The following is a 23805-nucleotide window of genomic DNA, read 5'->3' on the forward strand; positions in this document are numbered from 1 at the left end:
ACCTCAGTCCTCTTTTTCTACAAACACCAACTCCTCATAATAAGGCTCTAGCACCACAGTTCATTAACCGAGAAAAAGAATGTTACTTTCAATTCTCTTTTCAAAAAAAACATGCAATTGTTTCCCTTCAGTCAACAGTCCAACTTCATTCTTAAAAGATTAATTACGTACAAGTTAAACATACCTAAAACCTACTTTATACTCCAAAAATAGGATGAAAGCCCAAATACCTAACAGAAAGGCAACGTGCATCATAAGGGAACGTCTTGAAAAGAGACCCGTGGGGCGGGCCCGGTGGCGCAGTGGTTAAGTTCGCACGTTCCGCTTTGGTGGCCCGGGGTTCGCCGGTTCAGATCCCGGGTGTGGACACAGCACCACTTGTCAAGCCATGCTGTGGTAGGCATCCCACATATAGAGTAGAGGAAGATGGGCATGGATGTTAGCTCAGGGCTAATCTTCCTCAAAAAAAAAAAAAGACACCCTCAATTTCCTTCTTACTGACGCCCTCACGGCAGGGATTGCCTAAGGCCACTGATGGGTGGAAGGATGACAGAACACTCAGCCAAACATTCTAAAGAGTAATTCTTTTCACTGTGATCACAATCTTCAGAGAGCCTCTGCTTTGCTTCTGTTAGAATGTGTAACAGTGAACAAAATTTCTAAAAGGCACCTCTTGTTTTAAAAAGCTGAAAGTCAGAGTAATAATTTCACAGACATTGTTGGTCCCCTGCTCCCCACCCTCAAATACCAACAACCATAAAAAGGAAGCCAGTGTCTATGCTGCCAGTGAGTAACTGCCCAGTTGAGGAAAGCTGCCTTTCATGTGGAGGTACCATGCTCACCTCTCAAACCTTCTGGCTGCCTCACTGAATCAACGGGAAGCTGCGACAGAGGAAAGAGGAGAGGCCCGGCAGAGCGCTCTCTATTTACAGAATGTCACGACCCACAACTGTTAGCAACGTTTCCAAGAAACCTCCTTCCAGACAGTAAACCACTCCTGTACCCAATTCCTAAAAAAGAAGCTTGGCTGAGGTAGTGTGGTTCCAAGTAAAAATCAATGTTATGAAACTTTTAAAGAACTGATAAAGTAAAGCAGTAGTACTGAAAGCCTGGGAATTTCCTAATTTTAGGGTGGACTCCAGCACTTGTTAGACGTAATGAGCATTTGGAAACACAGAAGATCTAAGAGAAGGGAGGGAAAGCTGTCAAGCAGAGGCGACAGTGACACTGAAGGCACGGAGCCAAGCGCTGCAGGTTACATTTCAGAAAGAGCAAACACCTCAGAGCAGGAGTCTGAATGAACAGAAAGTAGTGGGAGACACGCTTCAAACGGCAGAGGGTTCTGAGTGCCAGGCTAAAAGGATCTGGTTTTATTTTTAGCAGGAGAATAACATGAGCAAAGCTGTGCTTTAGGAAGAACATTCTAGCTGTGACGGATGGATGATGTATTGACAAGAGGGAGAAGAAAAGCAGGGAGCACTTAGGAAACCATTAGAGGAGCTTGAAGAAGAGCTGATCAGTGCCTAGCAAGAGCAACATCAGCAGCAATGCCAACGAAAAGGAGGAGCCCAATTTGAAAGATACCGGGGAGAGGACGCAACAGTCCACGGCAGCTGACTACATGGGGAGAAGCGGAGGAAGGAGACGAGCACATTAGCCATGAGGGTTCTAGCTGGATTAGTGGAAGAAAGGTGAATTCATTAATAACAGAACACTTAGGAAGAGGAACAGATTTTGGAGGGCAGTGCATGAGCTGAGTTTGGGACTTGATGAAATCATCTGGAAGGCTGGAAACCTAAGGCTGCTCATGATTCGCATCCCCTGTAGCCTTCTCAAGGATTCAGCCCCTACAGATCTCTGCTCCCTCACTTCCCATTCAGTGTAGAACCGATTCCAGTTTGGCTTCCAGACCCCACCACTGCACAGTCAAGGGCACCAATGCTCATCGTGTGGCCAAATGCAATGCTCACGTCTCTCTTTTCATTGGAACACCTCAGCAGCATTTGACCCAACTGGAGATTTCCTTGAGCAAGTTTCCTCGAGTTTTTCTCCTAGTTCCTCAGTTTCTTTTTCTAGCTTCTCCACCTCTTCCAGACCACTAAATGCTGAAGCACTGCTAGCTTGGTTCTGGGCTCTCTTCTCTCTTTAACTTACATTCTTTCACAAGGCAATTTCATCCAGCTATGTAGCCTTAAATACCATCGATGTGGTACTGACCTCCTGATTTGTATCTCCTGTCTTGATCTCTTCTTTCAGCTCCAGACTCACATGCAATTGCCTATTTGCTAGCTCTACTCAAAAGTGGAGGAGGCTTCTTAACAACCCTTGCAAAACAGAGCCTACTCTTCCTCCAGCCTCCCTTATCTCAAGTAATGGCATTAGCAAGTTCCTCAGGCTTTGGTTTATCCATCTCCCTCATTCTCCACATTCGATCCGTCAATAAATCCTGCCATATCCTGAATTCATCCATTTCTCTCCATCATCACTGCCACTAACCTTGTATAAATATCCATTTTATTTTATTTTTTTTAGGTATGCTTTTTGGCGAGGATTGGCTCTGAGCTAATATCTGTTGGCAATTTTCCTCTTTTTTTTTCTTCCTCCCCAAAGTCCCAGTACATAGTTATATATCCTAGTTGTAAGTCCTTCTAGTTCTTCTATGTGGGATGCCACCACAACATGGCTCAATGAGTGGTGTGTAGGTCTGCGCCTGGGATCCAAACCGGCAAACCCTGGGCCACCGAAGTGGAGCATGTGAACTTAACTGCTACGCCACCAGGCTAGCCCCATCCATTTTCTTATACTTTCTTATACTTACAATCTTTGTTGAGTTCAGTCATTCATTCAGAAAAATTTATTGAGCCTTAGACACAGAATAATGTTAGGAATAGCAGTAGAAATAATGCTAGATTTAGGATATACGTGTTCCATAACCTTAAAGAACTTTAGTGAGAAAGAAAGAGAAGTAACGCAACAATCAGAAACCAATGTCACAGGTTAGTGCTCTGGTAATGACTTGCTGAGGGTTCTCTAGGAATAAAGACGAGGAACGACTCATACACTTTGGTTTGATAGAAAAGGCTTCCTGGAGGAGCAAGGATTGAAGTGAGTTTTGAAGGAAAGTATAACCGATGATGACAGGTAACATTTATTGAGAACACGGCAGATACTTTGCTCTTGTTTATGTCATGCTCTCAGTTAACTAAATGAAAAAGCATACGCAAGGAGGAGTCTTAAGTTCTGGTCACTCTCCAGACTCTATTAGAAATGATAATGACCTTAATCAGTGTAAAACAGTCTTCAAGTTCATCCTCTCCAAGAAGACGTCTTGGACACCCGATTGGTGACCTCCCCTTATCTAAACTCCTAGAGCACTAACTCCATCAGAGTTCCAACACCTCAGGCACTGCCTCTAGTGCAGCTATTTCTGTACAGGTACCATCTCCACCATTACACAGCAGAGCTCCTGAAGCACAGACATCGCGTCTCACTCCGCTGATCACACATATGCAGAGAGTCAGACCCCGCAGACCCTCAGCAAACCATGATGAACAAGTTTCTGGGCTGCAGAAGGACAAAGAACATCTGCTTCTTCAAAGAAGCCCTCGCTGGAACTATAGAGTATTTTATTCTTTATAAAAAGTTTGGTCACATAGTATCTCACTTAATAACTTGTTTTCCACTTGCATTTTCAAAAATTTGAGTCTCTTATTTCCACAGTTTAATAGTATTCTCAGAAGAGCAAATAAGTAAAAAGAATTGAAATGCTTTCCTTTAGATTTTTACCATATTTTGAAATTTACTCAATTCAGCAAATGCTTTTACAAAATTTAGCATAACGAACCCTGAAACTAAAACATTCAACAAATAACATCAGACTCAAGATCTAATAATATTTCCAAAGGGTGAAACTGCTATTTAATCATTTTCCCTACAGGGGTTGAGTTATGAGGGCAGAATAAAAACAGAAAAAGCACCACACTAATAAATCAATCTATGGAATGTTGCAAGAAGTACATTAAATCTGTATATGCACAGAAATCAACTAAATGAGACTCACAGATGCAAACTTAATAGACTGGAGCCCCTGGAAAAATATCTCCATAAACCCAATCACCTCACAGATGGAAGCATGCTTTCTCTCAATACTAAACTGCTTCCCTAGGACAAAGCCGTCATAAAAAGCTAATACAATGGAAGATTCTATCCGGCAAAACACCACGTCCAAAATGCCAACTGCAAAATCGACTCTAACATTTTTCTTCACATTTGAAAATGTTTAGGGGAAAATTTTTTTATATACGACCGGTAATACTTTTTGTATAGGACACACGTGAAGAGCATCCCTTCATTATGGCTGATGGACAACCTCTATCACCGTGACGACCTGTTCATAGGGAAGATCTCACAGGACCTCTTTCAAAAAGGACCACCTACCACTCATTATTACCAAGTCTGCTGTTTCTCCCAGCACTCTACAGCCAGGAAAATGTGTATCCTTACAGGCCTGGCAGGTTTGTGGTTGAGGGTAGGAGGCGGATGCAGGTGGGAGAGGAATTTGGAGGGAGAAAGTTGGCCTTCCAGCTTGAGGTAAATTCCCTCAAAACTGTCTGTATCTTAGAAGCATCTGATGTCATTTATTCCTTACACAGATCCTGCCCAGGGGATATGTTCAAGAACAAGGTATTTTTAACATTATCTGTAAAACAAAACCTCTTGAAAAGCTGCTAGTTCATCATAAAAACTGCATTAAATCCATATTTTTCATGCTATTAATATAATAATAGAGAGAGAGAGAGATGTGTGTGTGTGTGTGTGTGTATAAAATACAGTTTCATATATTTATCTTCTTTGGGCAAACAGCTTAGAAAGCAATAAGATGAAAGAATCCTAGAATCTTGGCATTTAAAGCTGAAAAGAATCTGAGTGATACGGTAACAAAGAAGATTTGGAGTTTAAAAAATGGGCCTCCAAAAAGATAATGAAGCTCTAGGAAATGGGTCTGTTAGTGGCAGCACTAAATTATGTATGGATTAAGTTCCCCCCAAACTTGCAAGAAGACTACTTTCCTAAACCTGATTTCCATGAAAATCTGTTTGGATGGGGGGGGAGGGAGGTTAAGGCAAGTAGGATAAAGAAGGATGGGACATATGTAAAGAATATTTATTGAATTCTTACCGTATACCACACATTAGACAAGGCATCTTACATCCATTATCCCTTATAATCCACAATGCCCTATCGTAGGTACCATCACCCTCATTTAATACATGAGAAAAATGGGACTTGAGGATGAAAGGCCACACAGCTAAGAAATGACAGGATGGGGAATAAAGCCTGCATCTCTCTGACTCCCAGTCTGTGCCATCTTTAGCATCCAGAATGCAGCTCAAGGACCAAACACAGCCTACTGAATGCAGGTTGTGGCCCACCTGAGATATTTGAGCCCCACCAGAAAGTTATCTAAGTAGACCAGCAAGTCTATTGGAAACCAAAGTCATGGATATGAAACTCGGAGCTACCCCCAAATTTCTGGGCAACATCTGGGTCCATCCAGCTGTGAAAGTACATTCTTTTAAGGAAACTGTTGAAACTGAAGTTGAAAGCCATCATCACTGACGTAAACTTAAAGTGAAAACCCCAACATGCACTTGAAGACATCTTGTGATTTTCAAAACCAAGTCTGTTAAACACCTTTATTCTCACTGATGTACTGAAAAGTGTTCAGTGACTAGCCCATGGCAAGTGATTGGTTAAATTTGTTTATTATAAAATTATTAAAAGAATTCTAATTCCTTTATGTTACTGATTTTTTAATTCAAATTTTTAATTTTTTTTTCCTAAAAAAAGAACTACCCTATCACTTATTATTACCAAATCAGTGTTCTGTCGTTTCTCACCATTCCACAGTCATGCCGCACCACCTGAAATTATATGTTCTTACAGGCATGGTGAGTTTATGGTTGATAGGGCGGAAGGTGGATTAAAGGAAAAATTATGCATCCCACATCCAAACGTATTCCTGATCCAGTGGCACCACCACTAAAAACCTTGCTTATCCATTCTTAAAATTAGCCATCACAAGAGGTGAAGTGGTCAACACACTGTGAGAAGCCAGACCCTTTTCATACTCCACAGCATCCAAACCCAGAGTGTGGAGAGCTTTGTGCGGAGACAACAGAATACAAAGCATATCCACAGACTTTTTTTTTTTTTTTAAAGATTTTATTTTTCCCTTTTCTCCCCAAAGCCCCCTGGTACATAGTTGTATATTTTAGTTGTGGGTCCTTCCAGTTGTGGCATGTGGGACGCTGTCCCAATGTGGCCCGGTGAAACCCTGGGCCACTGCAGCAAAGCACGTGAACTTAACCACTCAGCCATGGGGCCAGCCCCTCAACAGACTTTTAAGTCAGGAAAACATGGATCTGGTGTAGCTCTGCCACTTCCTGGCTCTGCAACTCCTGGTAAATTATTTAATCTCCCCTAGTTGCCTTTTTCTTTTTAGTAAAGAGGACAGTACACCTACTCAAATGGTCATTATGAGAATTCTATGTATTAATTTAGACTCAGGTCTTTAAGCACAGTGCCTGGGACATACTAAGTGCTCAGTAAATGCTACTGTTATCTAATTCACATCATCATCACAACTTAATTACCTTGAAGATGATAAGCCTTAATTATATCTGCATTTTAGGAAAAAATGAACACTCTAACAGTAACATAAATGGACTGAGGACAAGAGTATAGACAAGAAGACTAATTAGGAGGCTATTGTTGTAACTCAGGCTACAAAAATGTGAGCTTAAACCTAGGAAAGGACCAGTAAAGGCAAGAACAGATTTGAGAAATGTTGGGCTGGACTGGGAATTGAGTGAGATGGTAGGAGAGAAAGAAAAAGATTATGACTCCCATGTTTGTAGACTGGGCAAACTTGTAGATGGTACTGCCTTACTGAGACAGGAAGAGGTCAAGTCTTGCCGTGGAAGATAATTTGGGGCATGTTGCTCTTGAGATGTCTGTTGGGATATCCAAGTAGAGGTGTCCAGACGGCAACTGGTTCTGATGGTAAAAAGAGACACCCAAATTGAAGACAGTGATTTGATAATGATCACTCTATGGGTGGTAAATGAGCCAAGGATATGGAAGAGCTTACCTAGGGAGGGTATGTAGAATGCGAGAGGGCACTAACCAAACAGAATCCAAGAGAATAACAACATTAAAGCGTCTACAATGGAAACTAAAAACCAACCTAAGGTAGAGAAGAAAATTCAGGATACCAGTGCTACGGAAGGCAAGAGGGGACAGTTTCAAGAGGTCAGGTAAACAAGGACTGATTTGTCAATGGGCTTAAAAGCCCATTAGCTAAAAAGCTAAGAAGAAATAGATAGATTAAATATTTAAAGTACATCGTGGATTTGGTCTTTATCAATGTTTCAGTGTTATGCAACCTTATACAATCTTTCTCTATTAGCAATATTGTAACTTTAGTGTGCCATGCATCTTTTCCATTCATTTTAATTAATAAATCTTTAAAAAAGTTCGCTTATGAGGTAAAATAGTGTTTTAACTTTCCTCAAATCAGTCCAATGCTTACTTTATAATTTTAATGGATACTTTTCAACTTGTTTTAATCCATGTAAAAGCACAGAATACTGATATCGACAGATAATTCTCAAATCTAAGTGAATTAATCCTTGAGAGCTATGTATCAAGTTCTATTTTCTCTTCTCCAAAGAAGTAATGGTATTTTATACGACAACAATGCACTGTGATATCAGTGCAAGAATAAAAATTGGTCATAACAAAACATGACATGAAACATTCAGAGAGAAAGGAAAATGTTGCACACTTGGGGCAAAAATGTCCCTCGTTGAAACCCAGTGTCCAACGTCTCCAGTAGCAAACCAGTGCATGCCCTTTGAAACAATTACAGTGCCAACTTTCTGAGCCAGAACTAAGGATGAGAAATGGCAGAAGGCAGGCAACAAAAGAGACCTGTTTATCAGCCACAGAAAAACTGGGCCAACGTAACCACGCTGGCGCACGGCCGGAAGGGCAGGAGGAAGGGCGGCAGCAGAGGAGCGCTCCATCCTACTGTGGCCTTTGCCATAGTTTTTCCCTGCCACCAACTTCAGAGCAGGTAGGGCAGCCTGCTGAGTATGTCTCTGCCTATCCCATCTCTAGAAGCCTCCAAGAATACCAGAAAAGTGAGAAACGCAAAGGATTATACCATGCTCACCTGAAGACTAAAATGACTGATAGATTTAATATTTTTGAAAGCACCTCTGAAAAAAACAGTAACTGATGAGAAAACACTAACTCCAAAATGGTACTGGGTCATGTAAGATGTAAAATATTAGTGCAAATTTAATAGACTGATTCTTAAACATTGAAAGTTATTCCAGACTTATAAATTATAACACACAAGCTATAACCAATCTATCTGCAGAAAAAGGATTACCTTTTTTAAAAACCTAGGATAATCATAATTATGTTCTGCTGAATTTCTTTCTTTCTTTTTTGGTGAGGGAGATTGGCCCTGAGGTAACACCTGTTGCCAGTCTTCCTCTTTTTGCTTGAAGAAGATTGTCCCAGAGCCAACATCCATGCTAATCTTCCTCTATTTTATGTGGGACGCCGCTGCAGCATGGCTTCATGAGCAGTGTGTAGGTCCATGCCCGGAATCCAAACTCACAAACCCCAGGCCACGGAAGTGGAGCATGTGAACTTAACCACTACAACCCTGGGCCGGCCCCTGTTTTGCTGAATTTCAATAAACCTTCCTCAAGATTGCTATACGTCTAATCGTGACTACTCTCAACTGCAAATATATACTTTAGGTTTCTGTTGTCTCTGTAAAAAACAAAAACCTTTATGAACCCCAATATACAGAATAGCATTTACACAACTGGGAGAAAAAGTTCAGGAAAAGAGTACTGTAAACCAATTAGAGAAACATTTATTATTTTTAAAGAATTAAGTCAGGACATGAGCTTTTTAATATTGATGGTAAACAGATAGTCATTGTTCAAAATAAAGCTTGAAGAATTTAAATATCAGTCCTAAACTATATTTACTGTCAACCTGTGGGTCTAATAACCTGTTAAATATTCTAGCTACGTTTGTTCTCGTGACTACATATAAAGTCTGAAACTGCAAGATTTATTCTCTAACAGACACTTTAGAACAAGAATTTTGTTAAGTTCAATTCCTGGCCAACTCATAAGCTTACGTCTCATTTTGAAATAAAATGTAAGATGTGACTACACATTCATGAAACCAACAAATTCACAGTCTCTTATCTAGGGGTCCCTGGCCTAGCAGGTTGTGATTACTATATTGTAATCAATATAATAATTTACAATCAATAACCATCTGGGAACTGTCTAAAATCTAGCATCTAACAGAGAGGGAAGAAAAAAAGAAGAAAATGGAGGAGATAGAAGTTTGGGCCTTTTTTATATCTTCCATGTCTCTACTTAATCTTTTGAACTTACAGAATAGTGACAGTAACTGGTTTTAATGTCCTTGTCCACTAATTCTAACATCTGTGTCAGTTCTTAATTGGTTTTGATTGACTGGTTATCTCTTTGCGTTTGCCTAGTAATCTTTGATTAGATGCCAGACACTGTGATTTACCTTGTTGGGTGCTAGATATTTTTGTATTTGTACAAATATTCTCAAGCTTTGTTTTGGGATACAGTTAATTTACCTGGAAACAATTTGATTCTTTGGTGCTTGCTTTTCTGATTTGTTAACCAGGTCTGGAGCAGGGCTCAGTCAAGGGCTGATTACACTCCCTACTGAGGGAAGACCTTCCTGAGTGCTCTTTCCCTTGAATTATAAGTTTTTCCAGTCTAGCTATTAGGAATAGGCACTGTGTAGACACCAGGCACTGTTAACGAATCCTTTGGATGTTCTTTTCCCTCCGCCTCAGGTAGTTTCCTCACATGCATTCTCAGTACACTGCTGGATATTCCAGGGGAACCTCTGCAGATTTCCGTGATTCTCTCTGTGCAGCTCTCTCCTCTCTGGTACTGTGTCCTGTAAACTCTAACTGCCTTGGTCTTCCCAGACTCTCAGCTGTCTCTTCAATTCAGAGTCTGCCAGGCTCTTCCTGGGTTCCTCCTGCCTACACTGTAGCCTGGAACTTTATCACCGCAGGATGTGGGGCAATCAGAGGGATCACCTCACTTGTTTCCTGGCTCTAAAGACCACTACTCCTCTTTGCCCCAAGTCCAAAGTCTAAAAAAGCATTATTTACTTTGTCTGGTTTTTGGATGTATCAGTTGGGAGAGTAAACCTGGTCCCTGTTACTCCATCTTGGGCAGAGACAGAAGTCCACTCTCCTTTTTCTGAAAGCATTGCCTGAGGGAAAGTCTTCCTGACCCACTTTCCATTCACCATTCAGACCGACCTCCACCGCAGAACCTCGCGAGTTATTGCCTTTCTGCTTATCTCCCTTGGATGAGGAGCTGTGGATCTCCTCTTTTGGTTCCAGAACCATCTTTACCCTGGAGAATGCCACTTATTTCTTCTGTTCTATTCTCAGCAATGCCCGGCCTGTGTGCCACACTCCTGCCAAGCCCCTTGGCCATCACCATCCCCAACTTTCTGACTTGGAAGTACAGGTCAGACCTTTGGCCCACTACCTGTCAAGGTTACTCTGGACAGTCACTTCTTAAAGCTCAGGAGTTTGGCAGGTTATTCTCTGGACCATCAACTGGTCAAATACTACTAAAGATATGCCAACATCTCAAATAAATCTGTTATGCTTCACTTTAAAGATTTTCTAAACTTAGTTTATGGTCCACGTTACTAAAAAACAAAACAAAACCAAACACAAACCAAAAGAATATAGCTCCCTAGAATTAGCTGTAATAAATAGAGCAAAAGGAATAAAGACTTTCTCAAAATGTGCATGAGCACTAAATCTCAAGAGAAGCAGTGACCCCCACCTACAGGAGAGGGTTTCTAAGAGATAAGATTTAAGTTTTAAAGTCTAAATGAATCAGTGAAAATGTTTCTAGAGTTTAGTATGTCCCTAAGCCAATTTCAAGGCCAACAGAAGACTGTTAAAATTATGAGTCATTTATAATTAAGTAGAATTACTAAAGTCACACTGTTCTTCAAGATGTAGCTATTTTCAGAGAAATTCTGACAGCATGCTACATACTGAAGGGGAAAATAAAGGATCCAGAAGTTTGGAAATAAGAAATATTTTAATTAAATTACACACTTCTCTCTTATTTTAAGTATAATATAACTAATTATTGTGAGAGGATTTCAGTAAGTGTTCCAAGGAATATTATGGCGGGACCGGAAAGATTAAAAATTTAGGAGGTTGAGATTCTACATGTCTTTGTAGCTCTGCTGCTTCAACCTCCCAAACCTATCCATCGTTTATGACTCAGGGCCTTTGCACCTGTTGTTCCTTCTGCTTGAACGGTATAATCCGAGATCCTAACATGGCTGTCTCCTTACCCAGGTCTTAGTTCTCACTGTCTTCTCCGCAGGCCCTTCCCTGCTCACTCTAGCCGAGGCAGCCCTCCCCCACTTGACCACTAGAACATTGTCTGGATTAATTTTCTTCAGAGCCTATATAATTATCTGAAATTATCCTTTTTTTCTTACACATTTATCACCTATTTCCCCCCATAACCTGCAACTAAAAATGTAAGCTGACTCCCAAATACTAAGTCAATTTTTCCGACTGCTACCTAGACAAACTCATGTAAATTGTTCTAGGTTCCTTATTTTGGTTCATATACTAAACATTAACTCTTCTTACTTGAGGGAAAAGACATTTCCTATTGGTTATGGAAGCCTCTGAAAGGGATGCATGAGTTAGACTTGTATAGCCAACTCGTCTTCTGAATGATCTGACAACTTAGCCACTGGTGTCTGCACTTGTCTCCGCCTACACCCGTATTCTATCCACTACACAGTTTGACTGTCTGTCAAGGCAGTGTCATTTCTGTCCATAAAAGGTATCAGTAACAGTAGTATCACTTTATATGCAGAAGATCTATGAGAAAAGCTGTTTATAGATATTTTCCCCTACAACTCTAAGTTCCTATATGTCACTTTCATCAGATAACCAGCTGAAGAAGGATGTCCTTCACTGTAGGAATAATGGGGTTAAAACGTCTATTCAAATGTTTGCTGAGGGTAGATAAGAGCTTTCAGAATCTTCCTTGGGAGCGTTCTGAAGCTAGATGTTTCCCTCTGCCACTGCGAGAATAACTGCCATGGTAAGCCACGATTACTGCTGGAAATGGGTCCTACCCCTCCTTTTGTAAGGGCAGGAATCTATTCTTTGTGCTGGGCATGCCCACCAAATGTTTGACAAAATATCACTATCTCCATTCTCAACTACAGATGCGCTGATATCAAAATCTGGGACTGATTCAGTTTGTTCCAATTGAAAAGTGAAAAAAAAGAAGACAAGTTTAGAGCGTCTGGAGACAGGCTTGGATGCTGGCCCCTAAGCAGCCTGATGATTTCATGTAACTCATTTCCCCCTCAACTTCAATAATTGCTGCCCTGCCCACTCCACAGGCTCTGATGGGAGATGCATGAGAAAACGCACGGGAGCCTATTGCAGAGACCATCAGCACCGGAGGTGGGTGAGAAACCGTTCCCCCACTCTCTCCATCCCCATCCAGTTGTCTGCCCCAGATTTTCCAGAAAGCTACAGAGCATGCAGACATTGTAAACACAAACACACATATCAAATAGCCAACCTTCTGCATCACACATTATCTTCTTTAAAGCAAGAAAAGGAAAATCATTAGTTTAGTTTGTAGGGCATCTTGTTAAAAAGGAAGGAGGTTTATTTTAAGGCACTCTTCCTTTGTGGATCAGATAATAGAAAGTTTAATTTCTATTTGGAAATTTCTCAAATGGTGTTATATAGAATACCAAGTCACAGAATTTTAACATGTAATTAGTTCTGTAAGTTGTGAAATGCCGAATCAAACAAATTTCTTTACTATAGGAATTCTCAGAACCCTTAATATATTGACAGGTACTGCAAAGCTCCATGAGGCAAATACAGGATAAAGTGTTTCTGGAACTTAATTGATCCTGGACTGTTTCATCAGTGGCTATCTTCTCGGTCTAGTATTCCATGTAAAACACTTCAGGGAATGCTGCAGCTCAGATAAAAAATTTTTGAATTCAATTTTTACATTTATCAAAATAGTACATGTACATTCCTTAAGTCAAATAGTACCCACAAGAGTTTGTTTACGAGGAAGAAGATTGGTTCCTTGCCCCAGCTCTCTCCGAACCTTTCTATCCTGCTTTTCACAAGCAGCCACATTCAATTCTTTCAGCTATTTCTTCTGGTATCTACCTCCGTTATTTCTAAATAATATGCCAATACTAATATTTATTCCTTTTTTTTCTATTTTAAATATTACTTACTGATTTCCTGCAGTGGAAGATGAGGATCAGCTTTCTTAAACCCCTCCTACCTCTCAATACAAACATGCTTCCTCTCCCCCATCTTCCCAATAAGTTACACCACAATTCTGGCTCAAATCCACATTCTATGTTTATCACAAAGTTACAAAAACACTCTTTATAATTGTGCCATGTAGTGTCCTTCTTCTAAAACTGTGTTTTCCCTTAGTGTTAACAGTTGCCTTGTTTGCTTAGTTTTTAAAAACATACTTATCACTAATTCATCATCAAACTCTCTATAGAGCTTATAAAACTCCTCTTAATATGGTCTAGCATATCAGACAATCGACTAGCTTCATTTTATTTCCCCGTAAAGACGCCACCCTTGGAATCCTCCAGCAGGTCTTCCTGCCTCAGTCTGGCCGGCCCTCCAGCCCTGCGGAAACTCCTCCTGGGAACTCCCTCTGTTTCTCTGGATTGGATGGATCCTCTCAGAGCACTTCACCTCTCTCCTGGTGTGATCTTCCTTCTTCCTGGGTTACTCCCTTGTTTGTAGAGCACATCCCCCAGCAGTTTCTTGATAAAGTGTGCCCGCGAGCTAAACTTGAGCCCTTGTATGCCTGGAAATGGCTCTTTTCTCACACGATGAAAATTTTGCTAAAGTAAATATCATTTTCTACTTCCAGTGTTGCTGCTGAAAAGTTGAAGCTCCTTTTGAATTCTGATCTTTAACATAAGACCTTTCTGAATGCTTTTATGATCGTTATTCCTAGGGTAGTGAAATTTACAAAAATATGTATTGACAATGGATCTTTTTCCATTCAATTTGCCAAGCACTTTGTACAAGTTTGTACCTTTCAAACTCATTCGTATTCTTCATTCCTAAACAATTTTCTTGTATTATTTCTTTAATAAATTTGTCTCTTCTTTTTCTCTCTCCTTTCTTTCTGAATCTCCTTCCTAGCAGTCAGATATGGGACTTATGAATTAATTCTCTAATTTTCTTAACATTCTTAGCTTTTCTCAGTCCTTTTGTTCTCTTACACAGAAGCTTAACATTATCTTCCAGTGCCTCAGTTGAAGTTTTCTACAGCTATCATATATTTTATTTCAAAGAGCTCTTTCTTGTTCTCTATTCCTTCTCTATAGTATCCTGTTCATGTCTCATAAAGGCAAAATGGTCTTTTACCAGATGGCCTCATATCTGAGGCTATAATTACTTTTTGTGTTTAAGTTTTCTTCTGCTTCCCTCATAGTCTCTCATTCCTCTGTGGGTTTTTAAAAATTTATTAGTTTATTTTCTATTTATTTTGTTCCCTTTCATTTTAGAAGCTTTCCTCAATTGGATATTATTCCTCAGCTGTCCATTCATATTTGAGAGTGGGGCACCAGAAGGTGAGTGAGAAGACACGTCTAGACGAGTGGGGCTCATCATGAGAGGGCTGTTCCCTCAGAGAACTCCCCAACGTCCACCCCTGCAGGTCCTTCCTCCTGGGCTGGTCAGTTTCTCAGATGAAGCCTCCAATATTCTGCCCAGGAGATATAAGTCTGGCTGCCAGAGTTCTGGCAGCCAGTGATGAAAGAGGCTGAGAGGGCCTCACTGTTTCACTCAACCCCTGTTTCCAATACAGCAGTAGCTCTACTGCTCTCAAATGTGTCTGGACTCTTCCGGTCTGGAGCCTCTCGGGGACAGCCCAATGTCGCTTAATGAGCTAGGGGTGGGGCAATCATGTGGTTGAGCAGAGGATCAGGGAGTCTAACTTATCCATATCTGTACTTTCAACATGCCTTGCCTTTTAAGGGTCCTGGTGCATTCAATTCGTGAGCCTTCCTAGGGTTCTGTGGGACACGCTAGCGTGCTTCACGTCTGAGCTCCCCTCCACAGGCCCTTGAGGCTCAGCTCAGGCTTCAGCCTCCTCTGCTCTGCTGAGTCAGCTCCCACTCAACCCCCACCTTCTGTCTGCCAAAACGTTGATCACATTTCCTCTTCCAGACATTTTGTTCTTTTGAATTTTAAGTTCAAAAAAGTTCTTTATTATCATTTTAGTAGAGTTTCAGTGAAGATAAGTGAGTGTGTTCAATTCATTGTGTTAAATGGAAGCTCTGTATCAATCAAAACTATTTTGGAGTCATTACAAACTAGCCTTCATCATATTCCTAGTTTTGATACCTCACAACTGAACAGAAGGAACCAAGAAAGAGCTTAAAGTGTAAATAAAACATCTCTGAATAATAAATGTTCTACATGATCTATTATTTAAAACACAGTTTTTGATCAAACTACATACAACTGAATAAAACTGCTCTACTTTCTCAGTGTTGTCAACCCAAACAAATTACTTATACTACAACCAACTCTTAATCAGCCATCTATATGGATATACACACGTGGGGATGTGCGCAGCTTGGCTAAATAAATGACGTCCAAAAGATTTCTTTGAAAAAGATACTTCATCCTTCTATATGCTGAATAAAATAGGTTAAGAGTTTCAGAAAGATTATAGTTTATAAACAGTATTAAGCAATGTTTCATATTTGGTATTTCCATTATTTGTATTTAGAAAGGCGAGTTAACTAGAATTGAGAATTACCAGTGATTCTGTGAGCCAAATGGGCCTGCTTTTATTTGGTCCATTAAAAAAAAATTGTCGCTTATCTTCTATAACCCTGCAAGACAGTATCATTATCTCTGTTTTACAGATAAGTAAGCCAAAGATAGGTAATTTGCAAAAGGTCATAAAGGTAGCAAGTGGCAGAGGAGAAATTCAAGCTTACGTCTTCAAGGACTTTTCACAATAACCAAAACAAATGGTATTTCTGTTAATTTTGAATTAAACCAGTAGTATTCATTTCAGGATAAACATATGACTTCAATTTAAATCACAAGTCTAACATCTTACTAGATAATTAGATGCAAAATTCTTTGGCATTTATTAATAAATATTTCATAAAGATGCTAGAAATAAGTATTAACAAATTAATATCTACATAGACATAATTTTTTTTCAGACAAAGTCTTGGAAAGTCAATCAAAGTACAGGTTAATTTAAATTTCCCACCTTTGAAATTTCTCACCAAAATTTAGCTTTATAAACTGTTATGACATTTTACATTAATTTCCTGCTGTCCTTGAGAAACAGAAAGTAAATTTTATAATTTTTAAAAATTTGGCCTATTAGAGTATGACATATTTATCCTTATTTTACCTATAGATTTCAAGCTACTTATTATCAACTGGTAGACCTTAACTGGCACATTATTTTTTCTTATATATTTCAGACTAACAGGCACTTATCAACAAATCTGTTTATCATATCTAAGCTTATTAAAATGACGCAATCTTTTAGAAGTCTTTCACTGCTAGTCAAGAAGGTTCTAGACCAAACAAAACTTTACAACAGGATAAGGTATAAAGGAAAGTGAATGGTTTAACCATGAGCACAGAGTTAGGAACCAACGAAGCCAGGACTTGGGTCTTCTGACTCTGAGGACAGTGCTCTTTCTGCTACACAATTCTACCTCTAAAAGGACAAAAACTCTTGTCATTTCAATTATGTGGAATATAGTAAGACTTGTTCAGTACATTTAGGCTTTTACTTAAATTGCAGGTGATGCTGTTTTCCAAACATTAATTTTCATCTTATAACATGTAAATTATAATGCATTAATTAAACTATATCTAAGTCATTGGGTGAGAGTGAAGAAAAGAATGACAAATAAAATTTCATAGTTCTAAATTTTATTACTTTCTTTGCTATCTAATCATCTTGACTTATGAAAACCCGAAATTTAGTTATCAGATATGTTTCAAATAATCAAATTTCAACATATATGGATAGAAAAACCACAATATTCATATAATTCTTGTGTTCAACTAGCTAAAAAACATAACTTGTATTAAAAATATGGAATATTCATCTATTAAGAGTTGTACAAGTAATAATACAAGTCAGCCAGTGCTGGCTACCTGACATAGCACTCACTATGTGCTGAGCACTACTCTAAGTACTTACTAATTGAATCCTTAAAACAACTGTCTAAGGTCCTATTATTATCCCCATTTTACAGATGAGGAAGCCATGTAACTTCTAGGGTCAGACGACCTGTACCCAAGCTGTCCAACTTCCTGCAAAAATTTCCTTTCAAAATTCTAAGCCTTCCTACAATGATCTTTGAAACTCTTGTTGTATTATAAATAAACACAGTCACATAATTAACATCTTCACGACAGAATGTTTCTCTACTTTTTCATTTAAAATTATGGACCAGCCTAGCCATCTCTAACTCTGCTACCTTCTTCTTGAGAGAAAGTTCTTTCTTTCCCATGCCCCACACATCTGTCTGGAATCCCCTGGGTGCTGATGCTCGCCCACTCATTCAACAGTCCCTCCTCTAACAAGGCTGCCATTCTTTTTTTGAGGCAGCTTAGCCCTGAGCTAACATCTGCTGCCAATCCTCCTCTCTTTCCACTGAGGAAGACTGGCCCCAAGCTAATACCCGTGCCCATCTTCCTCTATTTTATGTGGGACACCTGCCACAGCATGGCTTGACAAGCGGTGCGTAGGTCCACACTCAGGATCCGAACCGGTGAACCCTGGGCCACCAAAGCAGAAGGTGCAAACTCAACTGCTGCACCACCAGGTCAGACCCCCAGGATGCCATTCTTAATGCTGCCAATATACCCACCTGTAACCTTATGGTCAAATGAAATTTATAGAAAGGATCTCCAGAAAAAGTCATACACTTACAAACTTTTGTAAACAATTTTATCCAAGGCCCCCTGGGAACTCTTTTGAAGTGCTTCCATTTAGAGCCTATACATGACCCAATCCTCACCCCCACCCATCTCTCAAAAGCTGATCCCTGAATCACCCCTATCAGAATCACCTACAATACTTGTCTAAAGCAGTACCATTGGAATTGGACTTTCTGATCATGGAATCCAGGGGTCGGCATTTTAAACACTCTCTCTAGGTGATTCTTACAGCTTATTAGCATTTAAGACCCATCCCTTAAGGACACATGGACCTGACTGAGAATTTCAGAATACTCAGTTTTCATCTCTACCCACCCTTGGCACTATTCTAGAAAACTTTAACACCAGTGTAATAATCCAGAATATCTGTACATTAGCTTCACTTTTTTTTAATCTCCTGTATGCCAGTGACTAGCACTTCCTGTCCATAACAGCAACCCACTCCTCCTACTGCCACATCCTAGACCCAGCCTACTCAATTTATCAATGATCTTATAATCAATAGCATACTCTGCCCAACCTATCCTCTCTCTCTCCCACCAAATCTGCTCTTCAGCCTCAGCCAGACTCCAATTCCCTGTCTCTGTTTTCTTCCATCTGTCAAGCCCCCTTCACTTCCTGCTCTGCCCAGCACAGACGACACTCAATCTCAGGCACTCTGACCAGCTACCGTGGACCTCTCCACTACGGACTTCAGAGGGACCCACCCTGCACCTCCCAATTCTGCTCAGGATGTCATTGTACAGGTTCGGATGCCATAGCTAGTTGAGCAAGCTGCTACCCTTAGACTTTTCTTTCATTTCCAGTTCAGGCCAGCCTAATGATGACAATCATTATTATAACTAATACTTAGAGAGCACTCATTGCATTTGCTAACGATTATCTCATTTAATCCTCACAACCACTCTGCGAGGTGGGTACATTGTTATCCTCACTGTAGGCTGGAGACGTTGAGACTAATGGAGATTAAATAACTTGCCTAAGGTCTCACAGCCAGTATGTGACAACGCTGAGATTCAAACCCATCAAGCCCCTTTCCAGAGCCTGGGCTCAGGTTCCTCTTCCTTCTGCTCTGGTAATAAAGGAGAAAAGAAAGAAATGGAAAGCAGCAGCTCAGGCGTCTGCCACGTGGAGAAAACAAAGTCAGGGCTCTTGCTTTCTGGAAAGCTCGGCCCATTGCTCTGCTCCCCTCCATCTTTCATCCTATCCTTACCTTTTCTGAACTCATCTCCATAAAATGGAAACAGATAATGGTACCAAAAGAAATTATGTTTTGGAAAGCTTATTAATGAGCTTTACATTTCAAAACACTTGTCTTTTTATCAGTCCAAACTTATAAAGAATAGCATGTAAAGTACTGTGGAAAACTTTGAGATTGAGAATGAATATTATGGCCAATTTTTCAAACTCACCTCTTATTTTTCTTGTAATTTTCCAGGTGTTGGGACTGCATGTGTTTGTATCTTTCTAAGTCACACTGTCCACACAAATCCTCCAGATTCAGCAGGTGGTTTTCTACCTCCTCAAAACTAGCCTCTAAATGAGCTGAAAGTATAGAAGGTCAGAAGAACAAACAAACGTCAAAAATCAGAATCCTTGATCATGGAGAAAAGAAAAAGTGTCCAAAACTTAAAAGCTTAAACTGTTAAGACTGTTTTGCAGTTATTTAATATTCTTTACTAAACTTTCTTGAAGCAAAATAAAATATACTGACCAACATTAAAACATACTTCAAATTAACTTGAGTATATCTTTATATTTCAAACATTTTCAAGATGGAACTTCCCAAAATACTTTATTAACCAGATGACGAGGAAACAGAATATTCTGATTAATCTAATGCAATAGCCTAATGATCCCATATACCACACATGAATAGTCAATTTTCAAATAATGAGAACACAACAAAAGATAATTAACACAAATTATACTGAACATAATTTAATATTTGAGATTTCAAGTGACTTTAGCATTTGTTTTGCCTCAGCACACCATATACATAAATCTTCAAGGCACTGTAGAGATGTACAAATACTCGTAAGCACAGGTCACCGGGCTAGTCAGTGGTTGGTGGGCAGAGACTGAGCTCTGTTCACTCGTCTACTGGTCTTCCACTACTCTACGTTGCCTGGAGGCCACAGAGCTCGGCAGCTTTTTTGGAACATGGAGATCATCTAGTCAAATCCTTCATTTAAGATTCAAGACCAAAGCCTGCAGAAATTAATTCAGTGTCTTGCCCAAGGTCACCCAGCTAGACATGGGCCATCAGGAATCCGCACTGAGTACCTCTTACACTGCAATCATTTCTGACTGAGAGGGTACTAAGTAAACCAAGACTTCACAGTTGTAGGGGCGAGGATTGGTTGTTTTCTCAGACAACGGAAAAGTTTTAGAGGTCAAAGGTTTTAGAACTCAAACAGCCTCATAGCCATGTACTGAACACTCACCACATGTGCCAGACACTGGAATACAAAGATGAGCAAGACAGTCCTTGTGCTCAAAGAGCCTCACCTAGAGGGCAGGCATATTTCAACGATAACACAACCTGACAGAGCTGGGCATGAGGTGCGGTGGGAACTCAAGAAGTGGCACCTAACATGAATGAGGGAGAGGCTCAGCCAGAGCTCTGACTCCCAAGTCTGGAAGTCACACCCATCCAACGGGGAAGGGGCAGCAGAGAAGGAGCAGGCTGGCCGTGCAGCTTTGCTTTCAAGTAAACAGCCACAATGCAATTACGGGGTGTCTAATTCCTTCGTTTATCCACTGGATTTTCATATAACTTTCTAAATTAGCTTTTGGAGCATCTAGGTTAGGAACAAACTCCTCGAATTTCAACTTGCACTTTTAGGTTTATTAAGACGCAAATTTGGCCTGTTTTTAATTAATCTTTTTTTCATCTAAAGATCTATTAAATCCAGAAGCATTCACATTTTTCTAAAATCCTAAAATTTAACTCTACTAAGTGTCTATGCTTATAAAAACTCCCTCTTCTATTTGGTAGGGCCTAGGGCTTAAAGACATGGGTTTCGGGGGAAAATAAAATTTTACTGAAAAGCAAAAATGTGATGACAAGTTGTTTAGCACTCCTCTTCAAAAACATTTTTGGTTGTGACTTTTATCATATTGCTATATCACTGTAAACCACTGGTAAATCTGGAAAAGGCTGGTAATAACGCAGTTCATGAAGGTTTTGAATCTTTCTTTAGGGGCCACATAAAACAGCTACTATATGTGATTATGGAAAGCCTAACCTGAAACAATTTGTAAAATCTAAATTTTGATCAATGAAAAATTATATCTAAGATTTTTAATAATGTCATAAAAGATACATTAGGAGTTTATGCAGGGGAAAATAGGCAAAATGATGTTATTATACTAGTTCCTATTTAAAGTATTTTTTGTTATTATATTAAATGGAAAAACCACTGGGAGACTTAGCCTGGCAGCTAGTACTATTGGCCCTGAAGAAGCAAGATTCAGCTCATTCTGTTACAAAACTAGTTTGACAGGGTCTTAAAAGATGATCATAGCTAACAGGATTATTTAAAAGGCTATTTCACTTTGATTAGTGATAAGAACCAGAATAATTAAATTTAACATGGAATCCAGTTAACTCTAAGCTACTTGCTTCCTTCAGTATCAAGCATGGTACCTTTAGCATATGGGGGACTGGTGAAGACCAGGGCTTCGAGGCACGAGCTTGAAACCCAGCGCAGCCCCTCACCGATGAGACGAGAGGTGATGAGGTACTTCACCAGTGAAAAGAGGGCTAACGATACACCTCTTGCAAAGCCGTCAAAGGGGTTCACTGAGGCAAAGTAGGTAAAGTAGCTAACTTAGCACCTGGCAGTAAGTAAATAATTGACCGACTATAAAAATGCAGTGAAAAAATTTTGTAAAGCTTAGCTAAGTTTTGTAAAAGTCATTTAAAACCAATAATTGTGTAGACCAGCAATGATCATGTTGTAAACTACACCTATGGATCTAACAGACCAAAATGTTAATAAAATTTTCATTTTTTTCTGGCAAACTTACTTACCTGTAAATGTTAGTCAAGGCTACATTCTTAGACTTAAGATTCCTCATAAGTGAGGGGGATTAAATTTCAAATGATTTTTCTAAAAAGAAAACATGTAATGGGGTCAATAATTACTCTATATTTGGAAACATGTATGTTCTTTTTACCTTTTTTATTTTTATTAGGACAGATGGCAATTTCCATTTAGAGTCCAGCTCTGTTGGTTGACTGCAGAGCTAATGAGGCCAGGAACTTGAACGAACTTGATCCCTCAGCAGGCCGATTAATTTCTCATGGAGGGAAATTCTGTTCTAGGTACAAACTGAACTTGCTGCCCTAGCTCACTCTTCAGTTAATAAAATGGGGGCCTGATGAAAACATATGAATAGTTTAGTAGCAAGCTGGACCTACTAATGACAAAGAAACACACCATACATCCTTTTGAATAGGCCAACAGCATCACGTTCTGTTCTGAATGGCAAATCTAGATTTAAAATGCTAGGGAGAGTCAGTGGTCATTCTATTGCTACCGCCAAATTCATATTTATGTTCTTCCCTTTAAAAAGTTTCAAAGCCCTCCGAGTACTTTAGGAGTCTAGTTTAACTCCTTAACCTAGCATTCTGGGGCCTGTCGCCCCTGGCCACAAGCTACTTTCCCAATCTTACCACTGTGTTCCTTCAGGAGCACTCAATACTCCGAGAGTCCCGCCTGCTCCTGCCTCCCTGCCTCGGCTTGTCCCGAGAGGTCTCCTCTTGCCTCCACCGCCCAACCCCGAGCTCCCTTTTCAGGCTCAGGTCAGCACTCTCCGCCTGCAGCCCTCAGAACTCACCTCCTCTTCTGTGCTTCCACAGGCCTTTGACCTGACACAGGACTTATATCCTGACTGACTTTACACAACTACTTGCACTCTCATCTTTCTCAGGAATCAGCAAGGGTCTTAAGGGTAAGGACTGTATTTTTGCATCTTTGTATCCCCTAATACCTAGTCTGTAGAATTCACTTAAGAATGATTTCTGGTGATAGAATGAGTCTCTCTCCCGGAAACGTAAAATAACATCAAAGACAGCAAATCTATGATTCATGTTCATCTGATTTATGTATTAGTGATGCGGGATCGGTGAGCCGAGGAGTCGAAAGAAAGATTTCTTAGACTCTCAAGATCTGGCAGTAGTGCTCTTTTATTTAGAAAATAGTGTGGAATAGCATGGGGACAGGACCCATGGGCAGTCAGAGCTTCTGCTGCCGCCGCTTCTGCTGCCCCCGCTGGCATGGGGACAGAGCCCATGGGCAGGCAGAGCCGCTGCTGCTGCCCCCGCTGGCATGGGGACAAGACCCATGGGCAGGCAGAGCTGGTGCGTGGGGACAAGACCCACGGGCAGTCAGAGCTCCTACTGCTGCCGCTGCATGGGGACAGGACCCATGGGCAGTCAGAGCTCCTGCTGCTGCCCCGAGTTGAGGGTTAGGGCTAATTTTATAAGGCATGGGTACGTGACTTATTTTTACTGGAAAAAAAGAAAAGATGATGTAAAAAGTCATTAAATGATTTCAGTGCAGATGGGGTCTGGTTATTGTGCGGTCATATAACTTTAGATACGAATCTGGCCATATAGATCGGCATGC

The 23805-nt window shown here is 40.2% G+C and overlaps 1 protein-coding gene across 2 annotated transcripts in view; it reads right to left on the reverse strand.

Moving 5' to 3' along the window:
* Window positions 1–23805, reverse strand: part of DTNBP1 (dystrobrevin binding protein 1) — a 118804-nt gene that overhangs the window by 59192 nt on the left and 35807 nt on the right. For both annotated transcript variants that reach the window (XM_070585088.1, XM_070585086.1), the window contains exon 6: window positions 19579–19711. In XM_070585088.1, coding sequence (XP_070441189.1) covers window positions 19579–19711 — 133 coding nt within the window. The remainder of the gene's footprint in view (window positions 1–19578; window positions 19712–23805) is intronic.

Source organism: Equus przewalskii, chromosome 19 (assembly GCF_037783145.1).
Source record: "Equus przewalskii isolate Varuska chromosome 19, EquPr2, whole genome shotgun sequence".
Classification (NCBI taxonomy): domain Eukaryota; kingdom Metazoa; phylum Chordata; class Mammalia; order Perissodactyla; family Equidae; genus Equus; species Equus przewalskii.